Raw genomic sequence first — 22509 nt, 5'->3', positions numbered from 1 at the left:
TTCTAGTGAGAAAGAGGCAGTTGGCTCAGTCACCCCACTGTCGCACCCCCGGGCCATCTTGCCCAGAAAGAAGAATTGATTTTTAACACCAAATTTTCAGCATACAACTGTCTCGACACATTTAGAATATCATTAGGATCAATGATGTTCAGAGATTGTCCTTTTTTTTTGGAGGAAAATGTTAAATTGCTTAGAACTAATATCATGGGATTTTGATCTACTTATTATTCATTAGTGAATAGAAAGCAATAAATTAAAGCCAACATACCTTTAAAAAAAGCTATTGGTTTATTAGTAGGTTTGTGTTTTCCCCCAAAGTTTCCATTAATATTCCTAATTATAACGCGCGTGCACACACACACAATCACTGCCTTTTCCAAGAATATGGAAGACTAGAAAATGTGAAAAATATTTCACCACAGAAAGTTAGGAATGCTGAAGAAAATGTAGCAGACATTCTGTTCAGTTCAATAAAGTGAAAGAATTTCCAAGGGCTACAAAACAAAGGAACTGAAAAACAAAGCAGTAAGGGAATGGGAAGGGGAGACTTGAGTGTAAGTGATCAATATTTGGGTCATAATAGCCACTCTCTGATGGAGACAAGACCTTGAGACTATGAAAGCAAGAAGTCAGAGTTGAAATCCCTACATAGAATCAGATCTCTAAGAGCTATAAACTGATGGCTAGGAGATCCTAGAAAATATTGCAAAGACAGATGGCAATGCATAAGATTGTGCCACTTGTTGCCATGAGTGATTTTGAGTGGGGAAAAACATCTTGTCAGAAAGTCTGCCTTCAAGTTGGTTTGATGTTTATTTTAGTTACATGTTCTAAGTACCTTCAAGCCAATAAATTGACTAATTGTAGGTTGGCAATATTCTTGTGAGGCCTAAAAGAAACAAACAGAAGCAAAATGCTCTAGAGGGATTCATCTAAAACCCAGTCTACTCAGGATTTCTATGAATAAAGCTCCACTTAAAATGAACTCATTTTCCAAAATACAAAACTCAAAAGGTACAATCTTCCATGAACAGATGTCAGTAGATGAAGAAATAGCCAGATTAAATTCCTAAGAACTTGAGGTAATAAAGACATCAGCTCACATTGTCAAAAAAAGATGACAAAGAAGGAGATAAAAAATATGATCAAAATTTTAAAAAATGTTTTAAACTGTACTTTAGGAAACAAATTATAGAAATGAAAAACTTAATATCTCTCTCTCTCTCTCTCTCTCTCTCTCTCTCTCTCATTCTGCTCCATGCCAGTGTCCAAAATGGCACTGTCCTGATTGGTCGGAATGGAGCCTCTCTGACTTGTTGGTGAAGATGCTGATGGGGATATAGCTGCACAACTTTGTTTGGACAAGGAAAGCCTCAGTCCTATTGGCTGAAATACAACCCCATTGGACATTTCCATTATTCCTCAACATAGCAATATAAATAACTTTTATATTGTAAATAACTTCTTTATAAGGGCTGACTCAGATGCAGAAACAGTGTAGGCAGGCAGTCCAGTAAGGGATGGAGGCAGCTAGTGCAGGCTTCTCCCTGAAGTGCAGTTTGCGTAAGAGGCACCTATATAAAAATGGATGCTAGGCTTTGTTTGTTTGTTTGTTTGTTTGTTTGTTGTGGTTGAATTAAGGATCTGCCCTATGATTTTAAAAATGAATTCCTTTTGAGAAGAAAAAAAGAAGTTGAGTCATCTCTTTTCCTGTCATGAATACTTGGCAGTAATTCAGTAAACCTACGAATAGCCTGCAACTGAAGGCTGAACCCAGCAATTGAAACTAATGTTAAATGACAGGTATTTTCCAGTAATTAAGGCTATGTAATTCTATGAAAGAATGTGGTTGGGTTAAGGGTCAAGTGGGGAGTTGGAAATGCTTATTAAGGAAATAGCATATGATAACTAAGTACAATGCCAGATGTTGGGGTCAGCTAATCTATATTTTGGCTATTTAGACACAATGGTGGTCAAGAGTGTTTAATTTACATTAAATGCTAATGCAATGATCTCTAAAGGCTGCCATATAATATCTTAATGCTTAATAATCCTATCTAATAAAGAGGGTATATGCAAATTGACCGTCACACCATCACAAATATGGTGGCGCCCAGTCCCCTCAGCTCCGCTGGAGTCCCACAGTCCTTTCAGCTTAGCAGGGGGGGGGGGGGGGGGCGGGGGGGAACAGCAGGCGCACGGTGCAGCTGGACCCACCCTCAGCCCCCCCAGCCGCCCAGGGCCGGTCCAAGGCACAGGCAAGCTCCAGATGGCGGTGGCCCAGCCACCCAGGGCCGCCCAAGGCTCAGGTAACCAGGGCCGTCTGAGGCTTGTGCTGCCAGCAGTGGCCGCAGCAGGGGCGTTGCCTTCCCCTGATTGCCAGGTCACCTCCCGCCCCTGAGGGCTCCCGGACTGTGAGAGGGTGCAGGCTGGGCTGAGAGACCACCCCCCTCCATGAATTTTCATGCACTGGGCCTCTAGTCTATATATATATAAAAGGCTAATATGCAAAGTGTCCCCTTGGGAGTTTGACCGGGAGACTGGGAGTTCGATCGCTCACTATGACATGTGCTGATCACCACAGGGTGGCACGGAACATGGCGGGCGATCAGTGGCGGTGGTGGCAGGGTTGCTGAGGGAATGAGGGAAGGAGGAGGTGGGGAATCTGATTGGCCCTGATCACTGATCAGGACTAGAGACCCTGTCTGTGCACAAATTTCATGCACTGGGCCTCTAGTTTATATATAATAAAACAGAGTTATCAATGTATTTCAAATGGTGTGATTGGATTTTAGGGTTATTCTTTCTCATATATCATACTTTTTTTTATTACAAAAGTAATTCCTGTGTAAAAATTTAAGACATATACAAATTACAAGAAAAAACTTAAACATTGATAATCACCCAAAAAAAGCATTGATCAGCTTTTTAGACTATTCAAAGTATACTTTGTTTTATTATCTTTTCATTAAGCTTTATATTTTGAGAGACTTAATAGATTCACATGTAGGAAACAATACAGACAGATCCTGGGTACTCATTATCCAATTTACTCCAATGATAACATCTTGAAAAACTATAGAAAAATATCAGAGGCAAGATATTAACATTAGTACAGTCAAAATACAAAACATTTCTTCCACTACAGGAGTCCTACAGATTGCCCTTTTATGAAGACTGAATCTGAGAATTCCCAAGTTCCATATTGAATAGCAAAACTATAATAGAGTACCACACTATGACATGAATTTAATTCTATTGTAGATTATATTCATTCCCTTCACATTGGACATTTCCATTATTCCTCAACATCGGCAACATAAATAACTTTTATATTATAAATAACTAATCAGTCCTGCCCCCACCCTTACAAAGGATAGAAGGATCTATGATAAGCACAAAAATACTATGTGATAAAATATAAAAATAGCTAATATTCATTCAATACTTTCCATGTGCCAGAAAGCGTTATTTATTTAAAGAGCATTGCATCTTTTGTTTCTCACAATCCCTAACAGTTGGGGAAGAGACAATGGGAAGTAAGGAAGGTGTAGCAAATTCACCTCTTGGCTTTACAATTGGGTTGCATTTATACCAAGAAGGTATAAACTTATCTAAGAAGAAACTGAGGCTATAGGGCATTGGTTAACTATGTAGTAAAAATACCAGGGAACACAGTGGAAAGTATGAGCAGTGGGAGAGGTTTGGGTTAAGGACAAATAAGTATAAAGCATTATGGGAATGGAGGTAGAGGGAACTGATCAGAGTACTTACTAGTATACTGATTGATGGAAACATCATTTAATTTCTGTTGCCTTTTTGAGAAAGGTCAAAGGACCTAGACTGCCCAGTCTAGAGCAAAGTCAGGCTTAATGGTCATAGTCTATGAGTTCCTGGACAGAACTAGCATCAAATACTGGCTCCACCATTCACTAGATGTGTGTGGTTGGGCCAGTTACAGCACCTCCCAAAACCTCAGCTCCCACATTTATAACATGAGTAGAGTAATAGCAGTTAGTTGAGGAAACTTGTGCAGTCAATCTCTGTATCACAACTGGAGGCCTGGAGGATTCTCATGCCTTCAGCAAATTGTGTGATCCCTCAGATTCTCTATTTCTTTATTTTAAAGGTGAATAGCAATGCCTTATGGGGGGGTGTGTGCAACAATTCATTGAGATATTGTTTATGAAGGTGATTGGAAAAATAAGAGGTAATGCTAATTTTCTTTAGTGACATTGAGCCACGATTGTGTTCTGTAACTGTGTCTAAATGTACCATAAAAGGGTCCTTAAAGAAGACAGCCCCCACTCTACATGAGGAAAGCAGCCCCACTCGTTATTCTACTTTTCTCCTCTATCAGTCTGGGTTAATCTTGCATGCCAATTTAGCTTCCTTAATCCACCTGGTCCTATTAAGAGATCATTCCTGTTAGTGTCCTCACCCCAGTTGGTGGGAGAGAAATCTTGTCCAGATTTTTTTCCTGATGGCCACAAAAGTCAAACTCTTATTCTCTTTGGCTTACTCTAAAAATTCATATCCAGTCAGCGCTCTAATTTTATTCACCAGAGATTCTGGATGTTGTAGACTGATCTTGCAAGAGTTTTTGGCTTTGGGGCTCATCTTTGAAAAATCTATCCCTGGTGTACTTTTTTTCTTCTCTGGGGTCTAGGGGGGAAAAGCAATGAATTAGGCAGTGTATTAAGTTGAATACTGCCTCCCAAAAGGATGTGTCCAAGTCCGAACCTCCAGCACCTATGAGTGTAAACTTATTTTAAAATAGGGTCTTTGCAGATGCAATTAAATCCAGCATCTCAGCCTGGGATTATTCTGGATTTAGAGTGGGCTCTAAATCTAATAACCAATGCAGGTACAAGAGAAAGGCGAGGGGGATTTGACAACGGAGACCCAGAGGAGAATGCCATAAGAAGATGGAGTCAGATTGCAGTGATGCCTCTACAAGCCAAGGAATGCCAAGGATTCTCACCACCCCTAGAAGCTAGGAGAGAGGCCAAGCAACACATTCTTCCTCGTGCTTATTACTTATTATTGCTTAAACCAGATATATGAGGCTGGGAGGAGCTGCCGCCCCCGGGGGGTGCGCGAGGACCCAAGACCCACAGCCAGTCTCCGTCCCTGGAGGTGGCTGGGCCCAGGCCTGCTCTGCTGGCCCGCGGGCTCCCAGTTGACCCACTGAAGCTGAAAAAAAAAAATTTTTTTTTTCAATGCGGCATCAGACCAGCAGAGCCTTTGATATCCTCCAGGTCTGGCTCGTCCGTTAGCGTGGGAAAGCCCCGCGCCTCCTTCCCCCCTTCCCTTTCCCCCCTTATGGCATTAAACTTACCTAAAACTCCTCCCTTTGTTCTTTCTGTCCTCCCTCCCCCCTTTTTCCCCACCTTCCGTGCCTCTTTTACTTTTAATCAGACACGGTTTTTCAGCCCGCACTTTTGAAACCCTGGCCCAGTAACTCAGAGGACTTCTGGGTCCCGCCCCGAAGAGGGCTGGGCGCTGCGTGCGCGTGCCTGGCGCACTGGGCAAGCTCTCGGCCGAGGCCCCGCGAGCCTCTGCGGGGAGGGCGGGGCAGAGCGCGAGGCCCAGCGGACTGGAAATCGCACTTGCCAAGGCTCTAGCTGCCGCCTTCAGCAAGGGGGCCTGCAGGCGAGGGGGAGCGGAGAGACTGCTCCCGAGGAATCAACGGAAAGGGCGCGCGCGTGTGTGTGTGCGTGTGCGCGCGTGTGTGTGCGCGCGTGTGTGTGCGTGTGCGTGTGCGTGTGTGTGTGTGTTCGTATTAATCTGCTCTAAAACAAAACAGTGAAAATGGCAGAGCAGGAAGCCCCAAGGGCCCCTCCCTACACAGAAACACCAAGGTAAGTGTTAGAATTGGCATTGTGGAAACTCTAGAAAATAGCCAAAGGCTTATAGCAACCTAGCGAACTTTCAGTTAATAAAATGATGACTTAAACACAACATAATGGGGATGTTACTACCTACCTTAAGAAAATAAAAAGGGTTTTAAGAGAAAAGTATGAACAACCAGGTGAAATGGACAAATTTCTAGAAACACAAACTATCAAAACTGACTCAAAGCAGGGAAAGATAATCTGAAGACTTATAAATAAGCAAAGAAACTGAATCCCATAGTCAAAGACCCCTTGATAAAGAAAAGCCGGAGGCCAGATAGCTTCCCTAGTGAAGCGTATCAAAAGTTTAAAGAACAATTAACACCAGTTCTTCTCAAACTTCTCTAAGAAATGGAAGAGGAAGGAACACTTCAAAATTGTTCAATGGGCCCAACATTACCCTGATGCTAAAACCAGACAAAGATATGACAAGAAAAGAATACTATAAACCCAAATCCTCTATGAATATAGATGCAAAATAATCCTCCACAAAATATCTGCAAACTCAGTCCAGCTGAATGATAAAGGATTACACACCATGTCCAAGGAAGATTTATTCCAGGAGTGCCAAGGGATTAATGTATGAAAATCAATGTCATACACCATATTAATAAAATGAAGAAAAAATAGTCATCTCAGTTGATGTAGTAAAATAATTTCGCAAAAGCCAACACTCTTTTATGATAAAAATATTCAACAAACTAGGAACAGAAGAGAACTTCCTCACTCTGTTTAAGGGCATTTCTGAAAAAGCTACAGCTAACATCATATTTAGTGATGAAAGATTGAAAGATCTCTCACTGAGATCAGGAACAAGAAAAGAATGTCTGCTTTTGCCCTAGCTGGTTTGGCTCAATGGATAGAGCGTCAGCCTGAAGACTGAAGGGTCCATTCCAGATAAGGGCACATGCCTGGGTTTTGGGCTCCGTCCCCAATAGGGGGCATGCAGGAGGCAGCCAATCAATGATTGTCTCTCATCATTGATGTTTCTATCTCTCCCTCTTCTTTCTTCTCTAAAATCAATAAAATATATTTTTTTTAAAAAAGGAATGTCTGCTTTTGCTTTTATCCAAAATTCTATAGGCAACATTGTCCTGAAAATTCTAAACAGAACAGCTTAGGAAAGAAAAATGAAATAAGAGGAATCCAAATTGGAAAGGAACAAGTAAAACTATTCATCTTCCCTTGCAGATGATATAATTTTATATGTAGAAAATCCTATACACACGGACACAACTCTAGTAGGGCTAAGAAACAAATTGAGTGACCCTGGCCGGTGCAACTCAGCAGTTAGTGTCAGCAGGTGGACTAAAGGGTCAGAGGCATGTGCCTTGGTTGCAGGCTTGATCCCCACCCCAGTGTATGTGTGTGTGGGTGGGGGGTGCGGGAGGCAACCCATCCGTTTGTCTCTGTCATAGCGATGTTTCTCACCCCCTCCCTCCCTCCTTTCCACTTTCTCTAAAAAGTCAATGGAAAAAATATCCTTGGGTGATGATTTTTAAAAAATTCAGCGAAGCTGCAGGATAAAGGAGTAACACACAAAAATCAGTTGTATTTCTACACATTAGCAATGGACAATCCAAAAAAGAAAGTTAAGAACACAATTCAGTTTTATTTATTGATGTGTGTGTGTGTGTGTGTGTGTGTGAGAGAGAGAGAGAGAGAGAGAGAGAGAGAGAGAGAGAGAGAGAGAGAGAGAGGAGGAGGGAGGGAATTTGTTGTTCCACTTAATTATGCATTCATTGGTTAATTCTTGTATGTGCCCTTTGGGTATGAGGACAACACTCTAAGCTATATGGCCAGTGCCTCAATTCAATTTTCAATAGCTTCAAAAAGAATAAAATATTTAGGAATTAATTCAACCAAGTAGAGGCAATACTTATACACTGAAAACTACAACATATTACTGGAATTAAAGTAGACCTAAATGAATGGAATGACATTCTGTGTTCATGATATTTTCAAGATGGCAATAGTACCCAAAGTGATCTACATATTCAATGCAATCCCTATGAAAAGCTCAATGGCTTATTTCTTCTTTTTGGGGGGCAGAAATTTATATGGAATTGCAAGGGACAAATTTGAGACAGATAAAAATAATTTCGAAAAAGAAAAACAAAGTTGGAATATTCACACTTCCCAATTTCAAAACATACTACAAAGCTACAGTAATCAAAACTGTGGAGTTGACATAAAGACAGACATATATTCTGGACATTGTATATAAGTGGAATTATATAAATTCTGGACATTTCTTGTAAGTGGAATCATGTACAGAATAATAAATCCATAGAGACAATAGGAGATTAGTAGTTGCCAAAATCTGGGGCTAGGGATTTAATGAGTGCTTAATTAGTATGGGGTCTCCTTTGGAGGTGACGAATGTTATGAAACTAGATAAATGGTGATGGTTGTACAACACTGTGAGTGTTCTGCCACCGAATTGTACACTTTAAAACAATTTATGTGAATTGCACCTCAATAAACAATAAATAACTGGAGGCACGCCTCGGACCTGGAAAGGGCGTGGCCTCCTGCCCAGTTGAAGTTGGAATCAGTCCCTGCAGCATCCCTGCTGGGGCAGAGAAGCCCCAAACTGCTTTTGGTTTGGGTGGTAAACAGCAACTTCTCAGCCCATGGGGCCAGGCATGAGGTGCCAACTCCTGAAGGCCCCAGCGGGCTGCAGAGTCGAGAATTCCGTGAGCCACTTGCTGGCTGTGGCTTCTTGGGCAAAATACCCCAACTTGGTAGGGGGAGGAAGGCTTGAATATTGAGGCGAGTAAGTAAGGGAAGGCCAAGCGGGCTCCGAGTCTGGCATCTGAAGTCTTCCTTTAAACTGATGAAACGTTTCCACTTTTCACCCCATTTCATCCATCTTAAGACGTGACTTTTGACATTGTATTACCTGAGATCTGCACGTGTCTTACAATCCACGGTGTGTGTTCTTACACTGCACTTTTATTTTTAAGAAATACATGAAACGGCCCTAACCGGTGTGGCTCAGTGGATAGAGCGTCCGCCTGCGGACTCAAGGGTCCCAGGTTCCATTCCGGTCAAGGGCGTGTACCTTGGTTGCAGGCACATCCCCAGTGGGGGTGTGCAGGAGGCAGCTGATTGATGTTTCTCTCTCATGGATGTTTCTAACTCTCTCTCCCTCCCCCTTCCTCTCTGTAAAAAAAAATCAATAAAATATATTTAAAAAAATAAGTTTCTTTAAAAAAAAAATACATGAAACGACGGTTTAGTCTCGGAAACAACGCTGTCTTTCTTTGATTCCATGAAAATGCATTTAAATTTCTAGTCATGTGTTTGTATCTAATATTTGATGTCTGTCTTCCCCCACTAGACCTCTCACATGGTGCCAGCATAGGTGCTCCGTGATTGTTGACCGAATAAATGAGCAAATGGAAGAAACTTCTTTTTTTTTTTTTAAATTGAGCCCTGGCTCTGACACTTGCTGGCAGTTTGAAACAGGAAAGGCCATGCACCCCATTCAAGCTCCGTGTTCCTGGTTCACAAACCGGCTGTAATCACAGTAGGTAGCAGGCGCAAGGCTCCCCAGGGAAGCATCCGCCAGGCTGTGCGCTCAGGGCCTGCGCACTCGCTCCGGAAAACTCCAAACCAATAAAAAGGCAGGAAAGGCGTTGGGTTTTTAAAACCCTTTTTTATTATCAATGTATGAATTCAGATACAAAGGGGAGTTAAGGGGAAGGGAAAAGATCTGCTAGAGAAGAAGCGGCTTAGAGTGTTAAAAAGCGCTATTTGCTGAACTGCAGCTCACAAAGCGGGAAAGAATTGGTAGGGGGTGGGGCAGTTGTCGAGGCGTCCTGCTGTGCCTCTGGCTTTCAATGGTTCTTTAAGCCGGGGTATCTGCAGACGGCAGAAAAGGAAAAAAGACATTAGACATCAGAAATCAAAAGTATGCGACCCATTCCTCCTTTTTCTTGGAGGTCCGCACCAGGTATTCAGACACGTACGGACAAGGATAGCTTCGTCTGCATGTAAACCTCCTCTCAGTATCAACCAACTCTGGGCACAGGGTCTGTCCATGGAGTCGGGACCTTGCCAGCAGCCACCACCCCTCCCCCTACCAGCCTCCCAGATCTCGCAGCGCGCCCACCGCCAGGCTGGCCTCTCTGGGCTCTCCGCTCCCGCGCTCCGGAGCACCGGGCACCGGCGGCCGCAGGGGTTGCAAGAGGAAAGCCGGGTATTGTAGCAGGCGCCCAGGGCTTGTCACACTGGACGCCAGGAGCAGTAATATAAAGGCGCTGCCTCGCCCTTCGCACGTCCCCAAACATCTCTGGTACCTGATGCTGGCTGGCGGAGAGACTTAGCGAACTCATATAGAGGACCCCAGTGTAGGCGCTGCTACGCAGTCTGGGAGCCTTGGGTTCCAGTCCTATTGTCTTCCTCCACAGGCCCCCCTCCCAAACCACCTAATGGCTTCCTAAAGTTTCTAGAACAAAATCCGCATTCTAACCAATCATCCTTTCTTTGACCTACAAGACCCTACAATTATCTGGCCTCTGCCCTCCTCTCTGATTTAGTTGGGTACACGCCCCACCCCCTCCGCCTTTCGATCCTCTTGACCCGCCATTCATTCCACCACATTCTTTGCACTTGAGAGTTCCTCTTTCTCTAGAGGCTATTTTTTTTCTCATCAGTCAGGTTCCCAGAGCACTCTAAGATAGCTTCCCCCTCCTAGTCACACTTCATTCTTTTTTTTTTAAAATATATTTTATTGATATTTTACAGAGAGGAAGGGAGAGGGATAGAGAGCTAGAAACATCGATCAGCTGCCTCCTGCACACCTCCCACCAGGGATGTGCCCGCAACCAATGTACATGCCCTTAACCGGAATCGAACCCGGGACCCTTGAGTCCGCAGGCCGACGCTCTATCCACTGAGCCAAACCGGTTTCGGCCACACTTCATTCTTATCCATCACGTTGGTTTTACAAACTCATTCCTTAAAATACATTGTTACAGTGTTTAAAGTCTGTTTCCTAGACTGTAAGCTCTATGAGGGCAGGGCACCTGTTTTGCTTCCTTCAGTTCTGTGCCCTACCTAGAAGGGGTCTGATCACATAATAGGATCTCAGTTAAGCAAGGAAGGAAGGGAAGGAGGGAAGTGGAGGGGAGGAGGGAAGGAAGGGCGTGTGTGCTTGGCTTATAAAGCTTGGGTTTGGTTATAAAGGGTCGTTCAATTTTCATTTGTCTGGGGCCCAACTGAATCATTAAATTCTCTTCCACTGCTCCCAATTCTTGCCCCTGCGATTGGGCCCCGGTCCTCTGCGGAGTCTGGGACTTAAACTTCAATTGGAGGAGCGAGAGGGTGGGCAGGTTAAAGGAGATCTTCCTCCCCCTGGTATCCCAGGCGCTGCACTCAGAGTAAGTCTCTCCACTCTGTCCCAGGCTCCACTGAGGTCCAGGGAGCCTAGTGCCCCAGTTCTGAGCCCATAGGATAGATTTCAGTATTTTCAAAGCCGGTGTTTACTTTAAATATCCGTGCTAACTTCGTATATTGCTTCATATATGTATTTTAATAAAATAGTTCTCCCTTCAGGAAAAAAGTTGGAGTTGGCACTTTAGGCAGGCAGGCGTGGAGGTGGGTTGTGGGGGCTCGGGAAAGGCTTTGTGGTGGTAGAATGAGAGGGAAGAACCACACCCACCCCCCCTCTCTGAGCGATCTCTCCCATATCAACGGAAAGCTTGAGAGAAAAGCTTCAGAAAGGGTCTCTTTCCCAGAGTGCGTAGCAAACCCCGCTGAGGATGCGGCTGCGAGGGTTGGCGAGGTCTCTATCCCAGATACTTCCAGAGCCCCTGAGGGGGGGGTGGGGGGCTCTGAAAAGCCCCTTCGCTTAGAGCGGAGAGGCAGATTGAGTATAATTTTGCAACAGAGCCGGGAATGACAGATCTCTGCCAGATGATGCGGGTCGCAACTGGTTTTGGAAATCCCAAGGTTGGTCCCGCAACTGGGGAAGGAAGGAACCGCTTGCGAGCTTGACTTGCACACCTTAGGTTTGGTTATAAAGGTTTACTCGATTTTTATTTGCCTGGAGCCCACGTAAATCATTTCATTCTCTTCGCTGCTCCCAGGTCTGGCTCCTGCAATGGGCTCCTCGCCCTGATCCGCGTCTCCCACGCCAGCTTCCATGGGAGGAGCGAGAGGGTAACTTCCTGGGGGAAAGAGGGCCGCTCAGTGGGTGCGCCACTAGACTCCAGCCTCCAGGCGACACTCCAGGTGTCGGCCTTGAGCGGCGGGGAGGCTGAGTTTTTGGAGAGTGGGGGGCAGGGTGTATGGAATGGGTTTTGACCTGCGGAAGTCCATCTGAGGCTCTTTCCTACCCATAGCCCTGCGAGGCAGCGCGATCGGCATACCGGGGTTGTCCTATCCGCCAGCTGCGCCAGCTGCGCGTGAGCTGAGACCCAAGGCTCCGCTCCGCCTCGACCAACGACCAACGTTCTCTCTGATAAAGGAGTGCGCTGGGCTGCGGAAGCTCTCCAAGTTCACTTTCTAAGATCGGCCATCTCACCTGCAGGACCATCGCCAGCATCTGCTGCGGCCGCACGCAGGTACCCGACGATGTCCCGGTGGCCCCGCTCCTCAGCCAGGTCCACGGGCAGGCGGCCCCAGGCATCGCGCACATCCAGCCGCGCCCCGGCTCGGTGCAGCGCCACCAGCGTGTCCAGGAAGCCCTCCCGGGCGGCGTCGTGCACGGGCCGCGTGAGGGTGGTGGGGTCCGCGCAGTTGGGGTCCGCGCCGTGGATCAACAGCAGCTCGGCCACGCGGGTGCTGCCCATCATCATGACCTGCGGGAGAGAGCAGAATGGTCAGGGCGAGGGCAGGCGAAGGCGGGATTAATTAATTTAAAGAAACTTTTTGTGAAGCCGCTACCTGGTGTATACAACCCTACAAACCACTGATGTCTAGTCACTCTTTCTTTGCCTTCAGTTACCAACTCTCTTAGCCAGTTCTCCCCATTCCATTTTTCTGTACACATTTTTTTCCATTGTATTCTCCAACCTTTTGCAGAATTCCAGCCACACACAGAGAACTGCTGGAGGCACAGACAACAGCAAAAGTGTGAGGGACAAACCTACCTAATCTCCTGTACCCCTCCCCCAATTTTGATATAAAATTATGTAAGACCCAGAGATTTGGTATGGTTCACTGCTGTATATACAAGTCCTTGTTAAAAAGTGAAAATTAAAAAAAAAACACAGAAAACCTTAGTTCTTGCAAAATTTTTCAGTTACCCTTAGCTTCCTGAGAGAGAGGATGTGGATCTGTTGCTTCCTGTATGCATACTTCTATCAAGCCAAACCTTAACCTAGGTATATGCCCTGACCAGAAATCGAACCAGAAACCTTTTAGTGTCCCTGTTGACTCCCCAACAAACTGAGCCACTCGGCCATGGCAAACTTCAAATTCTTGAAGTATAAAATGAGAAGGTTTGTCTAATGAGTCCCATGGTAAGCTAAATAACATCCTCTAAAGATGTCCACTTTCTAACATTCTAAAGCTGTGAATATATTACCTTATATGGCAAAAGGAACTTTGCCAGTGTGATAAAGATATGGGGGGAGATTAACCTGAATTATCAGGTGGGCCAACTGTCACAGTTGAGAAAGGGTATGTAACAATGAAAGCAGAGAGAAGAGGCAGGGCCATGATCCCAGAATACTGTTGGTCACTGGAAGTTGGAAACAGCAAAGAAATGGATTCTCCCTTAGAACTTTCAAAGGAGTGAAGCCTTGTAGATCCATTTTAGACTTCTGACATCCAGAACTGTAATTAATAAATGTATGTTCATTTCAGCCACTAAATCTATGATAACTTGTTACAGCATAAATAGCAAACTAAGACACTTTCCCAATTTACACTCTGAGCATTTATGAAACAGGAGGTACTGACTTAATTTGGGTACTAGTTCATCTTTGAAACAAAGTCATTACTGAAGTGTCCATGATCAGAACAACCTTACATTTTGAGTGTTGCATGATCTGTGGTGGTGGTAGACAATTATTTTTTTTGGGGGGGGAACCATTATTTGGTTATATTATCTGGATGACAGTGACTATATAAAAAGGAATCACTTATTTTAGTGACATTCTGTATTTAACACAAATTACTTGTCCAAACCAAGACACCATAAGTTACACTATGGTTTTGTTTTTTGTCCTGGAGAAAGTGAAACTGATTTAATTCTCAAAAAGAGTTAAGTGAATCAAATTACAGCTAATAAGAAAATAAAAGAAAAAAAAAGAAAGAAAAATTATTGCAGTGCAATGCACTTTTATGAAATAAAAACTGGGAAAGCTTTCACACTATTACTATGTTTATCCAATGAAGTCCTTCACCAATTGACTGGTTTTAAATGTTTTTATTATATTTTATTATATTAGCTTAAAAAGCTGAACAGTAGCCTAACATTTAAATAGTTAAATAATAATAGCAATCCCATGGGGGTGGGGGGAGAAATCTATTACAGAAATATTTGTAGGTGCTTAAATACATTTGTAAAAACATTAAATTTAATTTAGTAGTTAAATTTTTTCTATCAACTAAGTATTTCTATATTATACACACTTTTCATTAGGGTTTTAAACCAAAATCATACTCCCTTTTCTCTATGTTCTCATCCTCCCCATTTAAAAAGTTAAAACTAATTATCCAACTTTCTTTCTTCTTTTTGTATAATAGGTCTCTTCTAACATATTCCAGAGCTCCAAGGCCAAACTCTAAGTTTCCAAACTGCTGGTGATATTTTAGAGGTATTAAATTATGAATCAGGCAAGCATTACTTTGAAAGGACACATGCTTTTACAATTCCCAACCTCTTTAAAATTCTCTCCACGTGTCAAGTCCCAGATAACCCCAAGTTTTAGGCACTTTCATTCTATTTTTATATCTGTATTTTAAGTATAAAATTTATCCTATTAGCAGTTTCAGGAAAGGAAAATTTGCTTGTGAAGTTCCAAGTAAAGCTACTTTCCTTTGTCTTGTTATGCTGGAGTTTTTGAAATATGTATTTGTTTCATATACATTTTCTTTTCAGAATCAGAAATCATTGTCAACACTGGGAATTAAAACCAGTATGGTGACTGCCAGGAAGAATTCGTTTTTTGTTTTTTTTTTTAGCCTGAGATTTAGAAAGCTAAGGAAGGCCAACAACAAAAACCTGATCCCTCCCCACCCCCACATAAACCAACAACAAAAAACTGCAGTGGGGAGAGGAGAAATGACACTTCTCAACATTGAGGAATTGGAAACTCTACTTTAAATATGTTAATTTATAGCAAGTAAGTTAACAATAGCAACAATAACAGGAGATACCACTAACATGGTGACTAAATTGATATTTTAGGGGTGGTTACACTAATATTCTTCATATATGTTGGCATTTTCTAAATTCTTTTAAGCATCTATTGTAAAGCAGCATATACTTGTACATTAAGTCCTTGTACACTAAGAAGTTACATCTGAAAATCTCAAATTGATATTTATTGCAACATACATAGCAGATTTCCTCTGAAATCCCTGCGAAGGAAGAAAATGATCATCAATCAGTTCCTTTCGGAGGCCTGTGAGTTGAGGGCTAGGTGATCCCAGCTACTTAAATTTCTCTACAGGTGTACGTTTCACACACCAAACGTTCGAAAGTTTTGTATTTGATAAATAATTTATTTTTTAAAGAGAATATAGCTTGGTCTATATTAACATACATAGTTTCTCCCTCCAGATCATGCACCCCTTCTGCTTCCTCATTCCTCCCTCGGCTTCCTGAGCGGGGCCCGGGCACGGGGCATCGCCCCGAGGAGACGCCTAACTCCAGCCGTAACACCGGGGTTGTCGCCCCTTTAACGGGGATCGAAAGGCTATACCTGGTTCCGACCCCCTTGCGAACCTAGTCCCCCGAAGCCGTTCACCACCCCTCTGCCCGCGGCAGACTCGCTCACCCACCTGAATCGGGGTCCGACCTTGACTGTTGGGGGCATTGGGCGATGCTCCCCCCTGGAGCAGCGCCTGAACCTCCTCGGCGCGACCCTGGGCCGCTGCAGCGGCCAACCTGTTAGCGGAGACCTCCATGCGGCTCCCCAGCGCTCGCCCCTCGCTCTCCTCAACACCCGCCCTCGCCCCCCCAGCGCCCGCCTAAGCCTCGCGGGACCGCCCGCTCCTCCCCTCTCCTCGCGCGGCGGGCGGAGGCGGGCCCCGGACGAGTCCTGCCCGTCTTTTTCTCTCCTCGCTGCGCGCAAGAAAAGCTGTCTTTCTGACTCCCTGTAAATGTGCCACCCCTGACGTCACCCCACGCGCGAAGCGTGCCCGGACCGCCAGACCTAGGCAGTCCGCACCGGGCGCCCCACGAAGCCCGCGGGGAGGGAGCCCTGGCTGCTGCCACCTGCCCCACCCGGAGTCCCCCTCCCCCCTACCCGCGCTCTCGGGAACCGCAAGGGCGCGCGCGTTTGGAGCGAGTTTCCTTCTTCCGATGGACAACCTCGTTTGTATAGAATGCTCACAGGATTCCCACCGCCCGATGCGAACCAGGGTGTTCAATGTCGTTTGATCTCGAGAAGCCCACAGGTTGAGGGGAGGAGGGAGAGTATGTCCTAAGAGGGTCGCCTCAGGTTGTGCAGATGGTACAGATCCTCGCCCGGCTCCCGCTCCGGCAAAGAGGAAGGAGCCTTTTCTCATTCAAAGAGAAAGCAGTAAAACGTTCATTTTGGAGTCCGCCTGCTGCATGCCAGCATGTCCCCCTTCCCCAAGTACACACGTGTAAAACGGGTGTGTGTGTGTGTGGCGGGGGGGTGTCCCCGCATTTGTGCTTGTCCCAATGTGTTCTATTTAACAGGAATGCTGGAGATTTCTGTCTAGCCGGCAGATGAGAAAGTGGGGAGGGAGTTATTGGGCTGATCAACTCCATTTTAAATAAATTCCTCCTAGAGGAGAAAATGTCCTCAGGGCTCGATAGGAAGCGCTGCACAGTGACTCAGAGAGCAAGTTCACACGTTGTGCTTGTCTGGCTCCTCTCCAGCCCCCTACACTTCTCCTTACAGTTTTATTAGCCATGAGACGGGGGGCTAAGAGTGGTCCCTGCTTCTTAGGGCTGTTGGGAGTTTTAAGTGAATTAATGTACATATAAGCACTTAGAACACATCCTAAGCTAATACCTCTTAGCCTCCTCCTTCCCCTCCCCCCTCCCCCCTCCCCCCTCCCTCCTCTTCTTCTTCTTCCTCTCTTTCTCTCTCTCTCTCTCTCTCTCTCTCTCTCTCTCTCTCTCTCTCTCTCTCTCTCTCTCTCTCTCTCTCTCTCTCCACACACATCAGCAATGGGGCAGACTTTTATTTAAAAGGCTAGTGGTTCAAATACTATTACTCAAATAGCTTGGGTAGATAGAAATGCAGTAATATCTCAGGGTTGTATACATAAGCACAGGAGCTGAACGCCAGCTCACATAGGGATATTTAATCCTCTGCTGCTGGAGTAACCTCATGGGCGTGTCTGACCATATTCCCAACCCTGACAAACAGAAGACCTGGAGAGGAAACTGTCTTTTCACACAATTTCACAAAATTGTGGCATGGTTAGTTATTCTCTTTAGAACTTTATCCCAGCTAAGAAAAAAAAATCTGCCTTGAAAAATTCAAGAACCTGGGCTACTAAAAATAAAAAGGAAATTTTAAAATAGTAAACAAGTTTAGTAAACACCATGTGTATTTTTTTGGTTAATGAAGACATGATACATTCAGAAAAGAATGCATTTTTTAAAAGACAAAAAAACAACAACAACCCAATAAAATTTCTAGAAACAGGCTTGACGAGAACAAAACACATCAGCCCAAGTTCTATCCCTCTCAATTTACAACTGACTCTTAGCACAAATCAGCAACACTCCCCCAACACACAAACACACTGCTTATTTGCCTGGCAACAGAACATGAAACATATGCTTGTTACTGAACCTTGAGCAAAATCACTACAGAGCACATCTGGATGGGCTTCTTCACTATCTACCTGGCCCAGTTTAAAAGATCTGTTTGTAGATCCAGTTTGTACACATTTCACAGGTATTTTGAACAATAAACCATCTATTGTCCCATTATTTTTAAAATGGCTGTTCTTGGAGTGCAAACAAGGCATTAAGATTATAAAGACCTCCCTTGAAAGATATCCTCAGATGAAGATACATTAAGGAGTAATCCTGAAAGTTAAGCAAACCTAGTTCTTTTTTACTAAAACATTGGGATCAAGTAGAATGTCTATTGTGAAGAATAGTTTCATTTGTTTCCCCATGAGAAAAGGCCAACTTTTTCTGGACTCATATAATTTTAAAACTAAGATGATAAAAAGTAAAACATACACCTTAAGATACTATAAAACTTGAAATAATGTCAAGTTAAACTCCCCCCCCCCTACACACACACATACTTATGGAATGGAATAGTATCATCCCCTCCCCCAAAAGGACACTGTAACAGGGTCTAAGGGAAAAATAAAGCAGAACTCTGAATATTCATAGCACCACACAGACTTGTTAGCACAGAATACCAGACAAGAATGAGTCACACATCAGAAATATCGTGAGAGTAACTAGCTGGGGACTTATACTTCCAGCAACTGAGCTCCTAGGTAAAAAATATGTTAAAAGCTTGTAATATCAACAAGGACCCCCTTACCTCAAAAAGGAGTAAAGACTGCATGCATGAATCTATTACAGACATGATATTCAGCAGCATAAAAATAATACCCTCCACAGAGTCCCTCAATTGGGGCGAAACCCATTTTTCACTGCTAAACCTGCGAAAGATTAAGAGAGTGAAACAAACTCACCTGTAACTATGGCATCTCCTACATTTGAATGACAAGTATGTCCAATCTGATGCTATATGTTAAAATATTGAGAATATATATGAGTAAAGGAAAATGGAAACAAAAGGCAAAATTGTGATCCTTAAAACGTGAAAAAAAACCAACACATGATTTAAAGGCAAGTAGGTGTGATTCTGATTATTATTATATATGACATAATCCACAGAAAGAAAGGCCAAGAAAGCATCTTTATTTTGTTCAGTACCAAGGCTTGATGTTCTAGGACCTAGGTAAAAATGCTAATTCAATGAAGGTGTCACACATGCAACTAAAAGAGCTGGGTTGTCTAGTGGGCCCTTCTGGTTTCAAATGAACTTAAACAACAATCTTCCTTGACTAATTTTTCTCCTGTGTCAAAAAAACCTATGTACAGGACCAGTTTAAATCCCTCCTTTTCAAACACTGGATATGAACATGCAGGAACTTCTACAATGCAGAGTGCCTTAAGAAAGAGAAGGTTTCTGTAGTGTCACTGACATAACTGATCTGAGGAGGCTGGGATGCAATTAACGCTGATGGGAGCCAGGCAATGGTAGTTTGTTTCTCCTCAAGTGTTTCCTCCAACAATGACCAATTCATGGAGGGGTTTGCAGAAAATCAAACATGTGGTGGCAGGAGATGGCACTATCAGAATGCACAAAGCCCCCATCTGTATCCAGGAGCTGAACAATGGCAAACTTTGGCAGGGAAACCTTGAGGAGTTGGTTAACCGTGGCATTTATTTATTTATTTATTTATTTATTTATTTATTTATTTTTGCCTCAAAGAGTTGGGCTTCTCACCTGGAAGTAACAAACCCAATATAATGATTTTGGCCTGTGGCTGCCTTGTGTTGATAAGTTGTGCAATTCCACCTGCTACTTCTGCCATATTTTCATGGTTCCTACCCAGACAACAAAGACCAGGTTTAATATTCTCCAGTTCTTCGTTCTTTAGCCTCCACAAAACACGTCTCGTTGTATTTCCTCCAATACCAAAATTCAGTGCCTGGAGTGGGGGAAGCAGCTCTCACCCTACGTCATATAACTGCATTAACTGCACCACGGAGTCCTCCACAACCAGCACATCAGGCTCTTTGTCTTTACAGTCCAGGACAAATCTGTTGTGCTGAGTCATCCATCTGTCATCTCCTGCTTGATTATCTTCTGCTGCGTGTGGAATGGCTGCTGGGTTTGAGTCTCCTTGGCTCATTCTACACTCAGGCAGAGGGTCCGTGCAGGCACAGTCTGGGGTGGCGCATCTGTCACGCTCCCCCAGTCCAGGGAGCCCCACTCTGGGGCCGAGCGCCATATCTTTTAACTCTTAACATCCATTTTGAGGATTCTCTTGCAATCTCATGAAGCACAGAGAAGAAAATGCTTTGAATAGAATTATCAATATTATATGAAAGGGTACGTCAAGTAGACCTTAATTACTGGAAAGATGGTGGACACCCTCCACCTCCACCCTCATGTTTAATGAAAAATTAAACAGAAATAAGAATATAACAAGCAAAAGAAAATTCAACAAAGTCTAGTTTTTCCTGTGGTTATAACTTTTACGCTTTAAATATATATGTATTTTTTTAAAAAATGGATATACTACTAGATAACCCAGCTCTATTTATTATGTTTCAATCTCCTGTTGACTTCTCTTGAAGACCCAGAATATCTGACTATACTTTCAATCAATTGCTGTTAGCTCAGGCAAAACATGAAGTTTTAAAATTATGCCAACAGACGGTGGTGGCTGGGGAGAGAGATTATGATGACAAACGATGTCTTGGATAATTTCTTTAAAAGTGCAGGAAGCCTTTCAAAGGTGAAGACGTGACACAAACTATGGTTCAGAGAAGGCAGTTCTACAGATGATTTACACAAAAATGATTCAAGTAATCAGCTTTCTGAAGATGCATGGTGATTTGAGAGGAAAACTTGGTGGTAGTTCCCAAAGCTCAGACCACAGACCGTGCAGATCACCAAGGAGTGCTGGTTAAACCCACACATTCTCCAGGTCTACAGAGTAAGGATCTCTGGGGGATGCACCTGGAAGCTGTGGCTTTTACAAGTTTCCCAGGAAATTTTTAAACACATTGGAGCCCTAGAGCAATGGTTTTTAGACCATTTTTTAAAGGTCACAGGCTCTTAATCTCGGGGCAGGGGCACATTACCTTTAAGAAACTATTGAAAGTTGTAGACCCTCTCCTCAAAAAACAAAGCATGCAATAATTTAAAATTTTTAATTTTTTATTGAATTTACTGGGTGTAACATTGGTTAATAAAACTATATAGGTTTCAGGGGTATAATTCTACAATACATCATCTAAGTATGCATTTTTTTAAAGTGTGTCTTTGTGCACATATATTTCTGAACATAAATTTTAGGGAATTCAGAAATTCCTCTAACACTCAAGTATGGATTCCTACATCAAGAACTCTTTAAGCTGTTGTGCAATATATTGGACTGTAGCTCAAGGAAATGAGATGCAACCATATAAAAACATCCCCTAGCTGCATTATATACAAACATGGAGGATCCCACTGCTGGTTATGCCAGCCTCAGACTCCTCACATGTAAAATGTAATCATAATATATGTCATGGATTGATAAAATAAGATTATGTATGTCAAAGAGCTTCTTAAATTCCAAAGTGTGTTGGTTATTACTATCCCTGAGCTTTTCTTCGTCCCATGACTGAAAAGATCATGGCCTTATTTAGGTTTGCACTGCCTTGACAGTTTTGAAAATGTATACTATGAAATTTAAATCTATCCCTGTTCTGATCAGTCTTTTAAGAAAAAAGACTAACACTTGTTCATTCATTCAAAAAGCTTGGAGGCTAAGTGTAGAGCATGGGGGGAGGGATAAGTTTGGGGGAGATGTTAAATGTATGGGCTATGGAGTTGGACTACCTAGGTTCAAAACAGAACTTTTTAAAAAGAAAGTATATTGGGGTGACCTCGGTTAATAAAATTATATAGGTTTCAAGTATACATTCTATGATACATTATCTGTATATTGCATTGTGTGTTTACCAACCAAAGCCAAATCTTCCATAACCATATATTTGATCCACTTTACCCTTAACTACCTCCTACCCCCTTTTCCCTGTGATAACCACAATACTGTTATCTGTGTCTATGAATTTTTCAAACCTAGACTTTTTAGTTAGTCGCTTTATAACTTTGAACAAAGTTATTTAATGTATCTGGGCTTCAGTTTTCTCATCTGTATTTCAGTATTATTGGGATAATAATAGTACTTGCCTCAAATGTCAATGTAGGGATAACATGAAGCATTACATGCATAGAAGAGCCAAGGGAAACAGAGATTGACAGGAGAAAATGAAAACTCATTCTGGTGGCTTAGGTACAGGCTACGTGGATGCTGAAAGCTGGCCCCACTCTTGAAAAAAGGTGTAGGAGTATAAAGATGTAAAAGAAGATGTTCCAGGCAGAGATGAGAGCATGAGCAAAGGTATGGAAGTCTGGGAATGCTGAAAGGAATTCAGTAGGATGGATGTATGGTGAGAAGCTGGAAAAATAAATTTCTGGAAGGAGCCTCAAGGGACTGCTCAGATTGTCAGAAGGAAAACCAGAGTGAGTTAGATGGCAAGGACATTGTGCAGACAACTCTTTCAGAGCTTAACTGTGATAGTTCAAGGTGATGTATGGTGAAGGGGGGCATAGGGAAGGTGGAAGAGACCTGAAGGGAAAATGCCAGGTGAAGAAGAGAACAGCTAGAAGAGGGAAAAGAAATTCAA

The 22509-nt window shown here is 43.3% G+C and overlaps 2 protein-coding genes across 2 annotated transcripts; both read right to left on the bottom strand.

The window, feature by feature from the left end:
* Window positions 1–9543: 9543 nt before the first annotated feature.
* On the bottom strand, window positions 9544–16154 carry LOC308248588 (cyclin-dependent kinase inhibitor 2A-like). The gene is made up of 3 exons (XM_080668705.1): window positions 15864–16154; window positions 12433–12709; window positions 9544–9767 (listed from the first exon to the last, which is right to left on the bottom strand). The coding sequence occupies exons 1-3, from the start codon at window positions 15987–15989 to the stop codon at window positions 9754–9756; spliced, it is 417 nt and encodes a 138-aa protein (XP_080524831.1). The 5' UTR covers window positions 15990–16154; the 3' UTR covers window positions 9544–9753.
* A 3188-nt stretch (window positions 16155–19342) lies between these two features.
* Window positions 19343–19958, bottom strand: LOC308248589 (platelet-activating factor acetylhydrolase IB subunit alpha2-like; the record flags this gene model as incomplete). The annotated part of the gene is made up of 3 exons (XM_080668706.1): window positions 19343–19487; window positions 19522–19650; window positions 19780–19958. The coding sequence occupies 3 exons, from the start codon at window positions 19956–19958 to the stop codon at window positions 19343–19345; spliced, it is 453 nt and encodes a 150-aa protein (XP_080524832.1).
* Between the last annotated feature and the right edge of the window lie 2551 nt (window positions 19959–22509).

The sequence above is a fragment of the Plecotus auritus genome (assembly GCF_963455305.1).
Source record: "Plecotus auritus genome assembly, chromosome: 5".
Taxonomy (NCBI): Eukaryota; Metazoa; Chordata; class Mammalia; order Chiroptera; family Vespertilionidae; genus Plecotus; species Plecotus auritus.
Note: the sequence above shows the minus strand (reverse complement) of the source record. Positions and strands in the feature narration are given on the sequence as shown.

Coding starts and splice junctions, on each gene's coding strand:
- LOC308248588 (XM_080668705.1), bottom strand. CDS start 15,989: ATGGAGGTCTCCGCTAACAGGTTGGCCGCTGCAGCGGCCCAGGGTCGC. Junction 12,710..15,863: donor AAGGTCGGACCCCGATTCAG/GTGGGTGAGCGA, acceptor TCTCTCCCGCAG/GTCATGATGATGGGCAGCAC.